The following is a 19,602-nucleotide window of genomic DNA, read 5'->3' as shown; positions in this document are numbered from 1 at the left end:
TACCCCACTAGTCACTGCCTGCCATTGTGAAAAGGACCCGTTTACTCCTACTCTTTGCTTCCTGTTTGCCAGCCAGTTCTCTATCCACATCAATACTGAACCCCCAATGCCTTGTGCTTTAAGTTTGTATACTAATCTCTTATGTGGGACCTTGTCGAAAGCCTTCTGGAAGTCCAGATACACCACATCCACTGGTTCTCCCCTATCCACGCTACTAGTTACATCCTCGAAAAATTCTATAAGATTCGTCAGACATGATTTACCTTTTGTAAATCCATGCTGACTTTGTCCAATGATTTCACCACTTTCCAAATGTGCTGCTATCCCATCTTTAATAACTGACTCTAGCAGTTTCCCCACTACCGATGTTAGACTAACTGGTCTGTAATTCCCCATTTTCTCTCTCCCTCCCTTCTTAAAAAGTGGGGTTACGTTTGCTACCCGCCAATCTTCAGGAACTACTCCAGAATCTAATGAGTTTTGAAAGATTATTACTAATGCATCCACTATTTCTGGAGCTACTTCCTTAAGTACTCTGGGATGCAGCCTATCTGGCCCTGGGGATTTATCGGCCTTTAATCCATTCAATTTACCCAACACCACTTCCCGGCTAACCTGGATTTCACTCAATTCCTCCAACTCCTTTGACCCGCGATCCCCTGCTATTTCCGGCAAATTATTTATGTCTTCCTTATTGAAGACGGAACCAAAGTAGTTATTCAATTGGTCCGCCATATCCTTGTTCCCCATGATCAACTCACCTGTTTCTGACTGCAAGGGACCTACATTTGTTTTAACTAATCTCTTTCTTTTCACATATCTATAAAAACTTTTGCAGTCAGTTTTTATGTTCCCTGCCAGTTTTCTTTCATAATCTATTTTCCCTTTCCTAATTAAGCCCTTTGTCCTCCTCTGCTGGTCTTTGAATTTCTCCCAGTCCTCCGGTATGCTGCTTTTTCTGGCTAATTTGTACGCATCATCCTTCGCTTTGATACTATCCCTGATTTCCCTTATTATCCATGGATGTACTACCTTCCCTGATTTGTTCTTTTGCCAAACTGGTATGAACAATTTTTGTAGTTCATCCATGCAGCCTTTAAATGTCTTCCATTGCATATCCACCGTCAACCCTTTTAGAATTAATTGCCAGTCAATCTTGGCCAATTCACATCTCATACCCTCAAAGTTACCTTTCTTTAAGTTCAGAACCATTGTTTCTGAATTAACAATGTCACTATCCATCCTAATGAAGAACTCAACCATATTATGGTCACTCTTGCCCAAGGGGGCACGTACAACAAGATTGCTAACTAACCCTTCCTCATTACTCAATACCCAGTCTAAAATAGCCTGCTCTCTCGTTGGTTCCTCTACATGTTGATTTAGATAACTATCCCGCATACATTCCAAGAAATCCTCTTCCTCAGCACCCCTGCCAATTTGATTCACCCAATCTATATGTAGATTGAAGTCACCCATTATAACTGTTTTGCCTTTGTCGCACGCATTTCTAATTTCCTGTTTGATATCATCTCCAACTTCACTACTACTGTTAGGTGGCCTGTACACAACACCCACCAGCGTTTTCTGCCCCTTAGTGTTTCGCAGCTCTACCCATACCGATTCCACATCCTCCAAACTAATGTCCTTCCTTTCCATTGCATTAATCCCCTCTCTAATCAGTAACGCTACCCCACCTCCTTTTCCTTTCTGTCTATCCCTCCTGAATATTGAATATCCCTGGATGTTCAGCTCCCAGCCTTGGTCACCCTGGAGCCATGTCTCCGTGATCCCAACTATATCATAGTCATTAATAGTTATCTGCACATTCAACTCATCCACCTTATTACGAATGCTCCTTGCATTGAGACACAAAGCCTTCAGGCTTGTTTTTACAACACTCTTACCCCTTATACAATTATGTTGAAAAGTGGCCCTTTTTGATTTTTGCCCTGGTTTTGTCTGCCTGCCACTTTTACTTTTCACCTTGCTACCTATTTCTTCTACCCTCATTTTACACCCCTCGGTCTCTACGCTCACACATTTAAGAAACCCTTTCCCTTTAACTCCATCCTCCACTATCCCATTCAACACCCCACCCCCCTTATTCAGTTTAAAGCCACCCGTGTAGCAGTGGCAAACCTGCCTGCCAGAATGCTGGTCCCACACCTGTTAAGATGCAATCCGTCCCTTTTGTACAGTTCCCCCTTACCCGAAAAAAGATCCCAGTGATCTAAGAATCTAAATCCTTGCCCCGTGCACCAGTTGCTCAGCCACACGTTAAGGTCCCGTTTCTCCCTGTTCCTGCTCTCGCTAGGACGGGGAACTGGAAGCAAACCGGAGATAACAACCCTGGAGGTCCTGCTTTTCAACATTTTTCCGAGCTCTCTAAAGTCACGCTGCAGAATATTCATCCCCTTTTTTCCGACATCGTTTGTGTCGACATGCACTACCACTTCCGGATGTTCACCTTCGCCCTTGAGGATTTTCTGCACTCTGTCCGTGACATCCTGGATCCTGGCACCGGGAAGGCAGCACACCATCCTCGCATCCCGTCTGTTGCCGCAGAAACCCCTGTCCGTACCTCTCATGATGGAGTCTCCCACTACAATGGCCTTGCCTGCCTTAGGCCTTTTTGGTTTTGGCTCAACAGCCCTATTCGCATCGCAAGCCAGTCCGCCGCTCACGTCTTCTGTCCCAACAGCTTCTAAGCGGATGATTAGAAATTATCCATTTCTCTCCACAGATGCTGCCTGACCCACTGAGTCTCTCCAGCAGTTCTGCCAGACACCGGATAATAGAGATATATATCAAAGAATGGATAGCAGGTTGGCTGGATGGCAGAAGGCAAAGAGTGGCATTACTGCATCTGCCATACATTTGCCCACTCACCCAGCCTATCCAACTCACCTTGCAGCCTCCTAACATCCTCCTCACAGCTAACACTGCCCCCCCCAGCTTAGTGTCATCTGCAAACTTGGAGATGTTGCATTCAATTCCCTTGTCCAGATCATTAATATTCTGTGATGCTGTATTTCCCATTGGTTTAATGCCCAACTACTTAGCATGACTGTCAATATTAACTGTGCAATGGTCGTTTCTCCTTCCACAAAAATCTCCTTGCATTTAGTGAGTGCATTTCTTGGGTCACACTCACACTTGCAATGTTGCTTCCATTGTCTTTGATCAGCACCGCTGACAGATAGTTTATTGGTGTGTCAGCTCGTCTAAATACTGACCCAAAAACTGGCGAGTGTGCAAAACTGTGAGAAATTGCCTTCACTGCTCCGATATCATTTGTAGCTCTCGGGATCTTTGATCTTAATATAGCATGAATCATGAGACAATCCATTATGTTAAAAATAAAATAGACTGAGCATATGCGCAAATCCACGCATCTCCGACACTCACCTCCAGGTCTTTCTACGTTGACAATACAATTTTTGAAACTGTCACTGGAAAGCATTGTTCACTTGGGTTGGGGTGTACATAGTAGATTAACATCAGAATCTGAGCACCCGTGAGCTAGTCTGGCCAATGTACCCAGCAGCATTCTACTTCAAGATCTTTTATCCCATTCTGTAGTCAATCTGATATGGAAAAATAACTTATTGGTGTTTTACATTGCGGCCATTGGTGGAATAGCTGATTTGGGGCATAATATGATCAGGTCTGATTAATCATGTCACAAAATACTTAATTAAACCTTAGAATAAAGGGGAGGTCATTTAAGACCTCAGTGAGAAAAAACGTTTTCACCAAGAGAGTTGTGAATTTATGGAATTCCCTGCCACAGAGGGCAGTGGAGGCCAAATCACTGGATGGATTTAAGAGAGAGTTAGATAGAACTCTAGGGGCTAGTGGAGTCAAGGGATATGGGGAGAAGGCAGGCACAGGTTATTGATAGGGGACGATCAGCCATGATCACAATGAATGGCAGTGCTGGCTCGAAGGGCCGAATGGCCTCCTCCTGCACTTATTTTCTACGTTTCTATGTTTCTAGAAAAACGATTGTGAGTACAAGAGTCTGTTTTACTGTTCTTGGTCATTGTTTTGTCAAAGTGTGATGTAAGTCACAGGTTCCTCCTGGCTGTCAACCCTTAAATGTCTGATTACAAGACCATAACCTGAAGTTTCACCTTATTGTATGGATCATGTGTAATGGACACAAGATGTTTTACTCACTGTATGATTCACTGTACCTTAGACAATATATCCTTCAATAATTGAAGCAGTAGAGCTACTGTTGCCAATTCCAATAGCAAATATGCATAATGTTATATCAATCCTAATAATGTCTCATGTCAGCTACATTCTCAGGTCAAGAGAGTCAAGAGTTTTATTGTCATATGCCATATGTTCCAAGACAGAACGATAAAATTCTTACTTACAGCCGTACACCAAATATCTAAACATAGTATGTAGACACAAAATGCTGGAGTAACTCAGCGAGTGAGGCAGCATCGCTGGAGAGAAGGAATGGGCGACTTTTCGGGTCGAGACCCTTCTTGAGACTATTTATTTATTTATTTATTTATTTTATTTATTCCGAGTAAAGATATTAATAGTAACAAAATCGAAATTATCAAACAATTGGACATTACAATCAATATTTACAAGCAATGAAAAGAACAAAAAGCAAATTTCCAATGTCTAACTCTGTGTCTGTACAAGCTCGAAAAGGAGTGAGAAGAAGAATAACTTATTAAATCTCACTCCTTTTCCCCAACACTTCTACCATATTTAAAAATCAATTAATTAATAATAATAATACTACCCCGGGCAATTTCCCATAATACCTACAGACATATATATACATACAACTATTATACACATACAAACTTTATATATGAAGTAACCAAATATAAGTAAACAATTGTAAAGCAATAGATAAACATTAACCCCCACTTGTCAACCATCCCCTCCATCCCGGTACCCCTTGAAAATTATTTTTTTTATATATCATTTTAAAATGATTCATGTTTGTACATTGCTTTAATTCCTTGTTCAATTTGTTCCACACTCCTACTCCACAAACCGAAATACAAAAGGTTTTTCTAGTCGTACGGACTCTTTGTTTCTTAAAATTAAATATTCCTCTTAAATTGTAACCCCCCACATGTTCGTTAAATAATTTTTGAATGTTTCCAGGTAAATTTTTTTTTTGGCCCTTGACATTATCTGAGCTGTTTTGAATGTAACCAAATCTTCTAATTTTAATAATTTTGACTCTAAAAATAATGGATTCGTATGACCCAGATACTTGGCATTATGTATAATACGAATTGCTCTTTTTTGCATCATGGTTAATGAGTGTATCGAATTTTTATAGTTATTGCCCCAGACTTCTGCACAATAATTTAAGAAGGGTAAGATTAATGAACAATAAAGAATGCGGAGTGATTTGTAATCCAGAGCCTGCTTGGCTTTGTATAATACAGATACTTTTTGACAATTTTAATTTTACATGTTTAATATGTGATTTCCAGCTTATTTTATCGTCAATTATAACCCCAAGAAATTTATTTTCATGCACTCGTTCAACTTCCACCCCATTTATCTTTATACTTACTAGTTTATTTATTCTGCAATTACCAAATAATATTATTTTAGTTTTACTCAAATTTAATGAAATTTTATTCCTATCAAACCCTATTTTCAATTTACCCATTTCTTTTATTATTTTATCCAATAGCTGTTTTAAATTCTCCCCAGAACAAAAAATATTTGTATCATCGTATCATCATCATTTGTAAACATAGTATTCCGTTAACACCATAATAAACAGCAAAAATGTTCAGTATTTTGCAAACACACACACACACACACACACACACACACACACACACACACACACACACACACACACACACACACACACACACACACACACACACACACACACAACACACACACACACACACACACACACACACACACACACACACACACACACACACACACACACAAAACATAATAGTGTAAAGACAAAAAACATGCCCCCAAGTCTATATAGTTCGGAGCTTATTTGGAGGTTGTAGTGCTTAATTGCCTGATGGTTGCTGGGAAGAAGTTGTTCCTGAACTTGGTCTTTACAGTTTTTAGGCACCTGTACCTTCTTCCCGATGGCAATAGTGGAATGACAATGTGGCCAGGGTGGTGTGGGTCTCTGATGATGTTAGCTGCCTTTTTGTGTCAGCAACTCCTGTAGATCCCTTCGATGGTGGTGAGGTCAGAACCCGTGATAGACTGGGCAGTGTTCACCAATTTTTTCAAACTTCTTCATTCCTTTGTGTTTGAGTTGAGTTGTGTTTGTGATGCCACCAGCCAATATGCTCTCTATTGTACAGTCTCGAGTTTCTGAGAGTTTCTAGAAAAAAAGATATGTGCGGACCTGGTATGGCACTTTATTCCTTGCGGAATGTTGACCAAGATCTCTACTTTAATGCAGGATCATACCCTTAATCAATGTATAAATAATGACAAAACCATGAAGCTACCATAAATAAATATGTGTATAAGCCTAGCTGCAGAACATTTATTGCAACAATTTGGCATGTCAACCTCTGACTCTCTGTTGAATGGATGAACGAGATTAACTTCAAATTGGCTCCATCTATAATAATGTTCCAGAGCTGTGTTTTGGCCTGTTCAAGACTTGCTGAGTATATCTGATCTTGTTAATTTAACGTGCCATTAATCTGCCCATGGTGAGATCTGACTGAGGAGTTTCGCGGTGAGGCTTCATTTTCCAGAAATACTTCAAATTCTGTCAATTTGAAGTCTTCAAAGGGAAGACTTCAAATTCTGTCAACAATGCGAGTCATAGATCGAGTAAAAGCACAGTGTCTATTGCCCAGAGTAGGGGAATCGAGAACTAGAAGACATAGGTTTAAGGTGAAGGGAGGAAGATTTAATAGTCAAGTCAAGTTTATTTGTCACATACACATACGAGATGTGCAGTGAAATGAAAGTGGCAATGCTCGCGGACTTTTGTGCAAAAGACAAACAACCAAACAACCAAACAAACTATAAACACAATCATAACACACATATTATTTTACATAATAAATAATGGAAGGAAAAACGTTCAGTAGAGTTAGTCCCTGGTGAGATAGGCGTTTACAGTCCGAATGGCCTCTGGGAAGAAACTCCTTCTCAACCTCTCCATTCTCACCGCGTGGGGTAACATTTTGGAATACGGAAAAACCCTGTGCGTAACATACTAAGGGGGAAAGTTACTCTGTGTAACAGTTTTACACAGAGGGTGGTGGGTGAATGGAACGAGCTGTCTAGGAGGTAGTTGAGGCAGGTACTATTGTAATGTTTAAAAAACATTTAGACAGGGACATGGATAGGGTAGATTTCAAGGGATATGGACCAAACACAGGCAGGTGGGGCAGGTGGGGCATGTGGGGCATGTTGGTCGGTGTGGGCAAGTTGGGCCTGTTTCCACACTGTATGACCCCATGACTAAACTGTGATTTGCGGTGCACATGTATCCCACTCATACCACCCCTATCATGTAGATATAAATCCTCATGCTCGCTAAGATATCGCCCAAGAAGTACACAGAGCACAGGGAGGAGAGAGGAATGTTGTGACGGAATGGTTGAGAGGAAGTAATTTATGGATTATATAAGAAACTTAAGATGTGAACTAACTGCTAATAATTTAGTGGCAGTGCTGTTTTAGCTAAATTTTAGTTTATTAGGTTGTGTTATGGGGGGGGGGGGGGTGAAACATGTTTTTTTGTCTCTTCCTTCGGGGGAATGCGACTTTCTTGTCGTATCCCCCTTCTCTGCCTCCGTCTGCGCTGAGGCCTAATGGCGGAGCTGGCGGTCTCCAACCTGCGACCGACCTCGAGGCTCCGGAGGCAGAGCCAGCCAGGACTTACAACGCGAGGCTGGCCGACTTCGGGGTTGAGGCAGCAGTGGCCCGACTCGCTGATGCGGCGTTCCAGCTTTCGGCAGCGGCCCGGAGCTGGGGCTGCGGTGGCCCGACTCGCTGAGGCACTCGGAGCTGAGGCAGCGGTGGCACGACTCGCTGAGACAGCGGGACTCGGAGCTGAGGCAGCGGGACTCGGAGCTGAGGCAGCGGTGGCACGACTCGCTGAGCTCGGAGCTGAGGCAGCGGTGGCACGACTCGCTGAGACAGCGGGATTCGGAGCTGAGGCAGCGGAACTCGGAGCTGAGGCAGCGGGACTCGGAGCTGATGCAGCGGGACTTGGAGCTGAGGCAGCGGGACTCGGAGCTGAGGCAACGGTGGCCCGACTCGCTGAGGCGGCGGGACTCGGAGCTGAGGCAGCGGGACTGGGAGCTGAGACAGCGGGACTGGGAGCTGAGGCAGCGGGACTGGGAGCTGAGGCAGCGGGACTTGGAGCTGAGGCAGCGGGACTTGGAGCTGAGGCAGCGGGACTTGGAGCTGAGGCAGCGGCACTCAGAGCTGAGGCAGCGGGACTGGGAGCTGAGGCAGCGGGACTGGGAGCTGAGGCAGCGGGACTCGGAGCTGATGCAGCGGGACTTGGAGCTGAGGCAGCGGGGCTCGGAGCTGAGGCTGTGGCGGGCCGACTCGGAGCGGAGACGGCGTTCCGGCTTTCGGCAGCGGCGACATCACCACGGAGGTCCGCTGGACTGGAGGGCGGCATCTTCGGCCTGGATCGCCTCAGCGCAGAGGGAGAACAAGGAGGGAAGAGACAGAGACTAAGACTTTTGCCTCCATCGCAGTGAGGAGGTGCTTGGTGAACTCACTGTGGTGGATGTTAATTTGTGTTTATTGTATGTTTTGTTATTTATTATTATTGTGTATGACTGCAGGCAACGACAATAAAGGAATCAAATCAAATCAAATTAATGCTCATCATTAAATGCTGAGGCTCTAATGTTGAAATTCTCTCTCGAACCCACTTGGTTTTCTAATTTAGGATGTTCCTAAAACCATCGCTTTAACCAAGATTTAGTCTTCCATTATAACAGGTTCTAATGTTAAATCAAATCAAGTCAACTTTATTGTCATTTACACAAGTACAGTGTGATATGTTTTCAATTAAAATCCTGCTTGCAGTATCATCACAGGCATCGACAACACAAAAAAAAACATTATATATATTATACTGAAGTTACTTACACCTTTCATATCAATCTATCTATCCAAAGATAGGCACAAAATGCTGGAGTAATTCAGCAGGACAGGCAACATCTCTGGATAGAAGGAATGGGTGACATTTCAGGTCGAGGTCCTTCGTCAGACCCTTCTTCAGACTCCAGCATTTTTGTGTCTATATTCGGTTTAAACCAGCATCTGCAGTACCTTCCTACAACAATCTACTGATCCAAATGTCTTTCAAATGTTGTTATTGTACCTGCTTCAGCCACTTCCTCTGGCAGCTCGTTCCACATATATACGTCCGGCAGCAATGTTGGGCCTATATTTGTTCACAGCTGCCTAAATGCATGAATGTCTGAAAGGCTGATGAGTCATCAGATGTTGAAAGACAAATATGTTACACTGACCTCAAGCACTTAATTGGTGATATTTTTGACCACCACTGGGAACTTGGCCTCTGCATTGATATAACATCTTGAGGCAGTTGAATTAACTACTTGTCTTTGCAGGAGAGGGGTTTTGGGCACTGAATAATTTTATATGACATGTACACTGATCTCCACAAATTATCTTTTTGACCATCCGTCAGTTGGCTGTCCCTGAAGTGAGTGGACTCACGCTCCATGCAGCCTTACCTCCACCGTCCACCTCCACAACCAAACAAGCAGCAAGAAGAGATGTATTCTTTTGTTCACGTGGTACATTTCACCTATAGGACTGTTTCCCTGACAGCCACTAACTCCAATAGGACAAACTCCCACACTCCAAAGATGTACAGGTTTGTAGGTTAATTGGCTTGGAGTAAATGTAAATTGTCCCTAGTGTGTATAGGATAGTGTTAGTGTGCGGGGACCGCTGGCCAGCACGGACTCCGTGGGCCAAAGGGCCTGTTTCCGCACTGTATCTCTAAACTAAACTAAAGGTAAACTAAGGAGCGGAATACAGAATAGTGCTGAACTACTATCTACCTCGTTGGTGACCCTCGTACTATCCTTGATCGAACTTTGTTAGCTTTACCTTGCCCTAAATGTTATTCCCTTATCATGTATCTATACACTGTAACTGGCTCGATTGTAATCATGTATTGTCTTTCTGCTAATGAGATTGCACGTAACAAAAGCTTTTCACTGTACCTTGGTACACGTGACAATAAACTAAACTGTTAATACTCCTGATGTTTTCTGGGTCAGGGAATCCTAACAGGAGTAAGAAGCTGTGAAAGAGGAATGTAAAGGTGTACGTTTCACCAAATACAGTGGAGTTGTTACTCGGCGCCAGATGTTACTTCATTCCAGAAGGGCGAGCAACCAAGCATTGGTAGAGAGCTGGGAGTGGGTGCAGTGTGGTCATGACGTTGAGATGGGTGAGAGAGTGCAGGAATGGCCAAGGTGCAGAATGAGTGAACGAGTAAGAGCTGTGGATGCATAATTAGGATATTTTTTAAGAGTTTGGGGTGACAGGTTAGATTAATTGTGGGACACACTGTGGCTTGCTGACATTGGGAGCATCTATGATTGTAGTGAGATCAGGAGATTCAGTCTTTTGAGGAGGATTGAGGATTGATGATTTTGAGAATATCAGGAGAAGACATTGAGGCGATGGGGTATGGTGATTTGCAGGAAGGCTAGAGAGGTAAAGGTCAACCCTAGAGAATTCCTTCCATTCCTGAGAATTGTTCGCAACACCAACAGCCCACTAATTGGAAATATGACTGTGAACCGTTCTCACCCTGCAGAAGGGGGTGGGAGATTGCAACCTTCACGTAGTCCGTCCTGTTTCGATAAATGCCATCCTGATCAAATAAGATCAAATAGAACAAGTTGGCTACGCTGTCATGGGTATAGAGTGAGTACAGCAGGGGGCTGAGCACGCAGCCTTGAGGTGCTCCCGTGCTGATTGTTATCGAGGCTGACACATTTCCACCAATACGAACAGACTGTGGTCTGTGGATGAGGAAGTCGAGGATCCAGTTGCAGAGGGATGTGCAGAGACACAGTTCTGCGAGTTTCGTAACCAGTTTGGAGGGGATGATTGTGTTAAATGCCAAGCTGTAATCAATGAATAACAGCCTGACATATGAGTTTTTGTTGTCCAAGTGGTCCAGTGCGGAGTGGAGGACCAGCGAGATCGCATCCACCGTTGATCTGTTGTGGCGGTACGCGAACTGCAGTGGGTCCAGGTTTTTGTCAAGGTAGGAGTTGATTTGCTCCATGATCAACCTCTCAAAGCACTTCATCACCACCGGCGTTAGTGCCACTGGTCGATAATCATTGAGGCACGTCACCTTACTCTTCTTGGGCACCGGTATAATTGATGCCCTTTTAAAGCAGGTGGGGACCTCAAACCTCAGAAGTGAGAGGTTGAAAATGTCCGTAAAAACTCCCGCCAGTTGGTCCGTACAGGTTTCACGAGTCTTCCCGTGCTTACCTGTCGTTAGCGAGTCTTCCCGAGTACCTGCCGTTAGTGCTAAGAGACGTCCCCGAGCTCCGACGTTCATTCTCCGTGCTAACCATGAGTTTGATTTTCTTTAAACTCGGGGGAGCTCATTGAATGAACTCATACCGTGGGACAGGGCTATGACACTCTCAGGACATCACAAAGAGCTTTAAGTTAAATAAGTGCTTTTTAAATTGTAGTCAGAGTAAGAATGGTTACAGCGCACATAGATTTATGAACATTAGTTGCATTAGGTTAGAACATCTTAAGGCCATTGGACTACACGAGGCTCTGATGTTTTGCCACGTCAAACTCTTCTGCAGTAGTTGATCTAAGGGCGAACCCTCGGGTGCAAGAACAGCTCACATCTCATCTATGTATGCCCGTGAACATGACAGAATAAAACTTGTGAACAGACTATAATTGGCATGTCAGCAGTCCACAGTGTGCATACCACAGGTCATTTGTTCTCCTCACTCCATCAAGCTGAAAACTGTCAGGTTGGCATCACAGAAAATCCTACTTCCCAGCATAAACTGAGCAGAGAGAGAGGTAGTTTAGAGATACAGCACGGAAACAGGCCCATCGGCCCAGCGACCAGCGACCCCCGTACATTAACACTATCCTACACACACTAGGGTCAATTTACATTTATACCAAGCCAATTAATCTACAAACCTGTACGTCTTTGGAGTGTGGGAGGAAACCGAAGAGCTCGGAGAAAACCCACGCAGTCACGGGGAGAATGTACAAACTCCGTACAGATGAGCACCCATAGTCAGGATGGAACCCAGGTCTCCGGTTCTGCAAGTGCTGTAAGGCAGCAACTCTACACCACGCCGCTCGGCGATACAATGACTGGTATGTAATGAGGTTGCTGAGTAAATCTGATTTACACAATTAAAACAAACACCTGTAAATTTCACAGTCTGCAGTCTGCATTAGAAGTTTTGAATATGTAAAAGAAACAGCAAAGTCAATCTTATGTAAGCAGTCATTAGAATCCGCCTGTGATATTATAACTTTCCAGTTGCTGAATTTTATTCTGATGAGAATATTGAAACTAAAGTATTTTTTTATCTGCTTAAGCTGAGATCAGCTAGGAATTTAAGGGTTACTTGAAATTAGAGAAATTAATATTCATACCACTGGAAACAAATCTAGTAACTCAATCCTGTGCTTTCTCAATCCTACATGATGGCTGTCTCCTGCTCTTGCTCTGAAGTTAAAAATGTCATCTCGTTTGTTGCATTTTTCCACTCCTCATTCATCATCACACATTCCATTTTCAACTCCTCCCACCTCAATCATTATTTCTGCAGAGGTTTCAGTCAATATTCAACATTAGGCACTAACCTCCAGAGTTAACAACTGCGCTTGGTTCCAACCAAACTCGCCCAAGGACTCTATTCCTTGGTGGTATGGTACTATGATGGTACTACTTGGTAATGCTAAACCCATTGAATATTAGGTGTAAGTAGTAACTCTCTCTTGTTGGAGATGATCATTGCTCAGTACTTTTGTGCCTTGAATGTGGGAGGACTTTGAAAGGACTTTCCAAATGACTTTGTTCATGATTCAAAAGAAGTGAGAAAACGTGAGAAGTGAGATAATGGGGAATGAGAGGCTCAATATTTGACAGAGTCTGATATGGGGATATAAGGTTATCCTCTGTTGGAGGACGAATACTTATGCATCAGATTGTTTTAGTGGAGAGACAGCAAAATGCTGCTGTACAGAGGAATGGGAATATCTTCACACTTGAATCACAACAACTCAGCATGCCGTGAGAGTAAGTAAGCAGGAAGGAAATAAATAGGAAGGTGTCCTTCGGTGCACAAGTGATTAAGCACAAAAGCATAGTTGCCTTGTAGCTGGAGAGTTTTGGTCTTATTTTAGGAGCAGGATAATTGCATTGGATAAAGTTCAGAGTCATTGCATTCAGGAGCAAAACTCCAAGTGCTAGAGGAACTCAGCTAGTCAGGCAGCATCAGTGGAGGGAATGAACAAGTCATAGAAACATAGAAACATAGAAAATAGGTGCAGGAGTAGGCCATTCGGCCCTTCGAGCCTGCACCGCCATTCAATATGATCATGGCTGATCATCCAACTCAGTATCGTGTACCTGCCTTCTCTCCATACCCTCGATCCCTTTAGCCACATGATGTTTCCAGTCTGGATTCTTCTTCAGAATGAAGAAGGGTACGGACACAAAACATTCCTTCCACAGATGTTGCCTGGCCCAACGACCATTTACTGTCTTGCTCAAGATTTCTGCTTCTGCAGTTACTTGCATCTCCATCATTACTTTCATGCCACGAATGAAGAGATTATGTAAGTGTATATTATGTGAGTATATTGTTCCGATACGCAGGCTAGTTTTTAAGAATGAGAAATTACCTTTGCAAAATGTACAGGCGCGTCGTAGGAATTGATCAGGAGGGTGCAGAGAGAATATATCCTCTTATGGGGTCAAGAACATGGGCTGAATTTACATTGAAGCCATGATATCCATGGAGTGTGCACTGTGTCTCATTGAATTGACTTTATTTATTGTCACATGTAACGAGGTACAGTGAAAATCTTTAGCACCATTGCAACATTAACAACATTGCAGATTTAACACCATTGCAGCATCAACAACATTGTAGTTTTAACACCATTGTAGCATGAACACAATTATAACATTAACACTGTTGCAACATTAACACCATTGCAGCTTTAACCCCATTGTAGCATTAGCAACATTGCAGCTTTAACACCATTGCAGCATTAACAACAATGCAGCTTTAACACCATTGTAGCATCAACACCATTGCAGCATTTAACACCAATGTAGCATGAACACAATTAGAACATTAACACTGTTGCAACATTAACACCATTGCAGCTTTAACAATATTTTAGCATTAACAACAATGCAGATTTAACACCAATGCAACATTAACACCATTGCAGCTTTAACACTTTGCCAGCATCCTGACAAAACGCAGGAAATCAGTTCTCCCACCTCTGGAGAAAAATGACGAATTCCTTCTGCTTTCCTCCCTGTTACAAGATTCATCTTTCCTCTAATCTGTTCTTCCTCAACCTCTTATTGTTCCAGCTCAAGCTCCAAAGACGTACAGGTTTGTAGGTTAATTGGCTTGGCATCAATGTAAAATTGTCCTTGTGTGTGTAGGAGGGTAGTGTTAATGTGCGGGGATCACTAGTCGGTGCGGATTCGATGGGCCGATGGGCCTGTTTCCTCGCTATATCTCTAAACTAAACTAAACTATTTTCTCCACCTGAAAGTTTTCATCAGTTCCGGTGAAATATTGTTCATCACTACATTGACACTGTTTATCTCACCAGTGACCTGCTCAGTCTGTATTGCATTTCCTGTGCCTTTTATATAGGATTGCAGCAATCACAAATGTCTCCACATAACAGATAGGGCAAGGGTTGTTATCTGGCGACTGTGAGTCCACATAATTAATGCCAGTTTCAGGGTGATATGAAGACTATTTGATCATCTGTATTTTACCAGTTGACATTCTGTGTGTTGATAATCCATTTTTGTTATCTGAACCTTTCCAGGGCATGTGCACATCACTGACTTCAACATTGCGGCAATGGTGAAGGAGGAGAAAGAAGCCACGTCTATTGCAGGCACAAAGCCATACATGGGTAAGTGTGGGTGCATTTACATAGCACCTGCCTTGACTTCAGGAGAAAGCATTCTGCAGCTATTCACAGAAGAACCTTTGCTGAGAGCTGGGTGGAGCTGGTGCCAATCATTTTGGAAAGTAAAATTGAAGTTAAAAATGGGATTAAGGGAAAATTCATTATTTCTATTTCCAATAATTGATCACCCTCTTATTATCATCTCAGTACTTTGAGTATGTAATACCATGCATTTACTCTTCAATACTATGTGCCATTGTTGCAAATCATGGAGAATGTTTTTACATTTCCGTCACTGCTCAAAGTTTTAATCTGATTTCCCAATGAAGGGAATCTTCCTTCACGCCATATCACTGGCCTTATTTACACTAGTTCCATACCTAAATTCATGCATCTGAAACAGATTTTGAAATTCATCAAGTTAATATCACTCCTTCACCCAAAACTTTCCTTATTTTGTGGTTACTTTTTAATCATGAGTCATGAGCATTGTTATATTTTAAATAGTCCAGGCTGTTCACAGCACACTGTTCTGCATAGCTGCCTCAAATGTATTTCAAGTACACATTTTAAAACACATATTTCCTAATTTGACTTTGCAATTGTATCAGAAGATTAAAAGTTGTCCATGATTCTTGCATTATCTCTTTTCACAAGCTCCATTTATTCATTGGTGGTCTCTCTATCCAACAGTGTGATCATTGTTAAGACTTCCACCACCAAAGGTTTATTACCATCATTATTTCTTAACTCCGCACAAACTGATCCTACTTGCTGATTTTCTGAGCCAGGTCTCTTTCCCATTGCTGATTCAATGCCATCCTTTACTATCAGAGCTACCTACCTTATTTCCCCTTCAAGCCATCCTGTTGAATTATTAAGTACTCCAGAATATTTGGTTACCAGTATGGTCATCTTGCAGCTATGCTTCTGTGAAGACTATTAGGTCACACTCACTTGTGCATATTAAACATGGCCTCTGGATAAGAAAGCAAACCTGGATAGGACAGGTTTGGAGGGTTATGGACCAAGAGCAGGCAAGTGGGACTAGGGTAGCTGGGGCATTGCTGGCTGGTGTGGGCGAGTTGGGCGAAGGGCCTGTTTCCACACTGTGTCACTCTATGACTGTGTTCATAAGTGATAGGAGCAGAATTAGGCCATTTGACACATTATGATGGCTGATCTAACTTTCCCTCTTAACCCCATTCTCCTGCCTTCCCCATAACCCCTGACACCTGTATTAATCAATCCGTACTGTTCCAAGGAAGCGTTTTCCTCCTTCCTCATGACTGGCCCAGTGACTCAAACCCACTTGGTCTCACACATCTGAGCTGTGCATTCAATCCTTTGATCTCCATCATCCTATTGCCGAATTGCAAATGGCCAGAGATTCTTTTACCTATGTTTTTCTGTGTGTTGATTATAGATTGTAGAAACTCATTCTGCCCCAGTAGAATCACTTAGTTCTACCTCTTTCATTGTTTCATGGGTGGACCACAATGGCAGCATCCTCCCCTTCCCATTCCTGCGTTCTCTCCCCACCCTGAGGAGATGTCTTGAACCCTGACAGTGGGCAGTCAATACTGTCTCCAGCACAGAGAATATTTTCTGTCACCTTGGTAAGATGGCCCTGACACTGTGACTTTTCATTTCACTACACCAGCTGGTGTGCCCTGCTCCACCCGCCCAGTTTCTCCTCATACATTGCACAGATCTGTCTGCATGTCTACTCAACTCAAGCTGTCTGTCCACTCAAAATCTACACAACACTGGGTGCCGTTCTGCTTGAAGGTTGCAAGTACACAAAATGTGAAGGGCTGTTGGAAGCAGGGGAGCTCTGAACCATTTAAATATTGTAAAGACACAAGAATCAGCAGTTGCTGGAATCTGCATTTTTTTTGCTGACTATTATACATATTATACGACGGGCCTCGCCGCTGTGGATTGGGGACGCAACTGGAGGCCTTTATCGAGGCTCCCTGGTCTCGATGCCGCCCGGATCGCCGTGTAGAATCGTGGCCGGGTCCTCGCAGGTCTAGCGGAGGAGCCGGGCCTCGCGGGTCCGAGTCCCGGTCGGTGGAGCTGCCGACAGAGCCCATGGCTGGAGCCCGGGTCGCCACCACGGAGGCGTGAAGTGGGGCGTCAACAGCGGTGAGGCCTCAGCGGTGGTGAAGCCTCGCAACGATGGGCCTCAGCGGTGGTGAAGCCTCGCAACGATGGGCCTCAGCGGTGGTGAAGTCTCACAACGATGGGCCTCAGCAGTGGTGAAGTCTCGCGGCGGCGGTGACACCTTGCTGGTCGACTCGTGGTCGACGGTCAACGAGAGCATGGAAGAACCGTGGGGGGAGAGGAAAACAATGGACAATGGACAACCGTTGTGGGTGGGGCGGGAAGAACAAAAGGGGGAGCCGAGATGCTTTGTAACTTTGATAGCAACGTAGGTGGCTGCTATTTGTATACATTGGGTATACAGCAAAAAATCTCACTGTGCCTAGTCACTGTGCCTAGAAAGTATTCCATTCCATTCTATTCTATTCTATATTGCTACGCAGTTATGCTGAAAGCAAGCAATGAGACAGTCAGAACAATGCAGATGTGGCTCCTTTAATTGACTGATCCTAAAGGGTGGTCCCTCCATCTGTACAGATCCAGCTCAGTATTTCTCTGAACTGTCAGAAGGGATTATTGCTCAGTTCTGTCGAATGGAATCTTGGAAGGAGATGACTGAGCCAATTAGCCTAACCCACGAGCTATAATGCGCAAGGGAGAGTGATTGATTTTGCACCAGTGGCTAGGATATATGCAGACATGATCACAACCTGAGACAGACATATAAGTCGTTGCCATGCCTACCAAGACCTGAGTGTGAACGGTAGTGGTAGCTTTTATAATTATGAAAAATTACTTCAAGAACCACTACCCATCTACACTATTTTTTCACAGTGGCTGACAGTCAGGTCTCCATGTGATTTTCTGAAGGCTAATTAATGCCAGCAGCACTTCAAAGTATTTCCACATGACAAAGTTGTCTTTTCTGAAATTAATTGTGTTTATCAAACTTCTTTTGCTGCCTGCTTTTCTTGAGAAATAAAAAGCCCTCCCCCCCCCCTCCCCCACCCCTAAACAGCCACACATGAAGAACTGGGAGAGAGATGGGGGGCAGTGAATATCTGGACCAGCACTTGGACATTTTTGGAGTCCCACAGGAGAGGCAGGTGCCCATAGCCCTCCTTACCTTTGACACCCTCTACAGTGTGGCTGAATGCAGGAGGCCACATACTGCACAGTTAAAACTGCTCACCAAACACGCAAACCACTGTGTCAAGTTTCGAGCCCTTTTCCTTGGTACAGTAAATGCACATTGGCACATTGTATTGCGAGCAATTTCAATTTTGGGCACCATATCTGAGGAAGGATGTGCTGGCTCTGGAGAGGGTCCAGAGGAGGTTTACAAGAATGATCTCAGGAATGAGTGGGTTAACGTATGGTGAGCGTTTGAGGACACTGGGCCTGTACTCGCTGGAGTTTAGAAGGATGAGGGGCTACCTCATTCAAACTTACCGAATAGTGAAAGATTTGGATAGAGTGGATGTGGAGAGGATGTTTCCACTAGTGGGAGAGTCTTGGACCAGAGGCCATAACTTCAGAATTGCCACAGAAGGCAGAGCTAGAGAGATTCGTGTTCAAGGGTTATGGGGAGAAGGCAGGAGAATGGGATTAGGAGGGAGACATAGATCAGCTATGATTGAATGGCGGAGTAGACTTGATAGGTTGAATGGCCTAATTCTGCTCCTATCACTAATCACCTTATAACATGACCACATGGCATGGCTAGCCCTAGATGCCAACACATATAACTTTAAACCAAACTCATTTAATCTCTTCAGTCTGCTGTGTCCAACCCTTTGTGCTAAACTTGTTTTAATCCTCTGTCCCTGACCTGTTTACTGGTTTACAACCCTGATTGGGTCTAAAAGGCTTTCCAGTTAGCATGTCTAACCCTCCATGCCAGCTGCACCTCCGAGGGAGGAAGACCAATACCAGCTTATAAACCTGTCTTATTCCTGAGAGCTCCTGCGACCAATCAGTCTAAACTGCATCTTGGTCCAGTAATTTCACCAAGAGCAGCCTCTGCCTGGCCATTTTGGTGAGCAGCCAAACGCGTCTGAAGAAGGGTCATGCCCCCAAAACATCGCCCATTTCTTTTCTCCATGATGCTGCCTGTCTCGCTGAGTTACTCTAGCAATTTGTTGCTATCTTTAGCTGAACCCAGAGCATCAGCCAGGCCCAGCATTTAGGACTCCTATGTTTCTTCACAAAAGTATATAGGACAAGGAAAGTTGTTTCAGCATATACATGTGAGGACATTCATAGTTGTGTGACGCTGCAACCAAC

General features: G+C 43.8%; 1 protein-coding gene across 1 annotated transcript in view; it reads left to right on the top strand.

Annotated features, from left to right (window-relative positions):
- LOC129701420 (serine/threonine-protein kinase 32A-like) overlaps positions 1-19,602 on the top strand; it is a 289,291-nt gene that overhangs the window by 192,275 nt on the left and 77,414 nt on the right. Inside the window, exon 6 of the mRNA XM_055642577.1 lies at positions 15,121-15,210. Coding sequence (XP_055498552.1) covers positions 15,121-15,210 — 90 coding nt within the window. The remainder of the gene's footprint in view (positions 1-15,120; positions 15,211-19,602) is intronic.

This window comes from Leucoraja erinacea, chromosome 11, assembly GCF_028641065.1.
Source record: "Leucoraja erinacea ecotype New England chromosome 11, Leri_hhj_1, whole genome shotgun sequence".
NCBI classification, from domain to species: Eukaryota; Metazoa; Chordata; class Chondrichthyes; order Rajiformes; family Rajidae; genus Leucoraja; species Leucoraja erinaceus.
The sequence above is the reverse complement of the archived record's forward strand: the minus strand, read 5'-3'. Positions and strand labels throughout refer to the sequence as shown.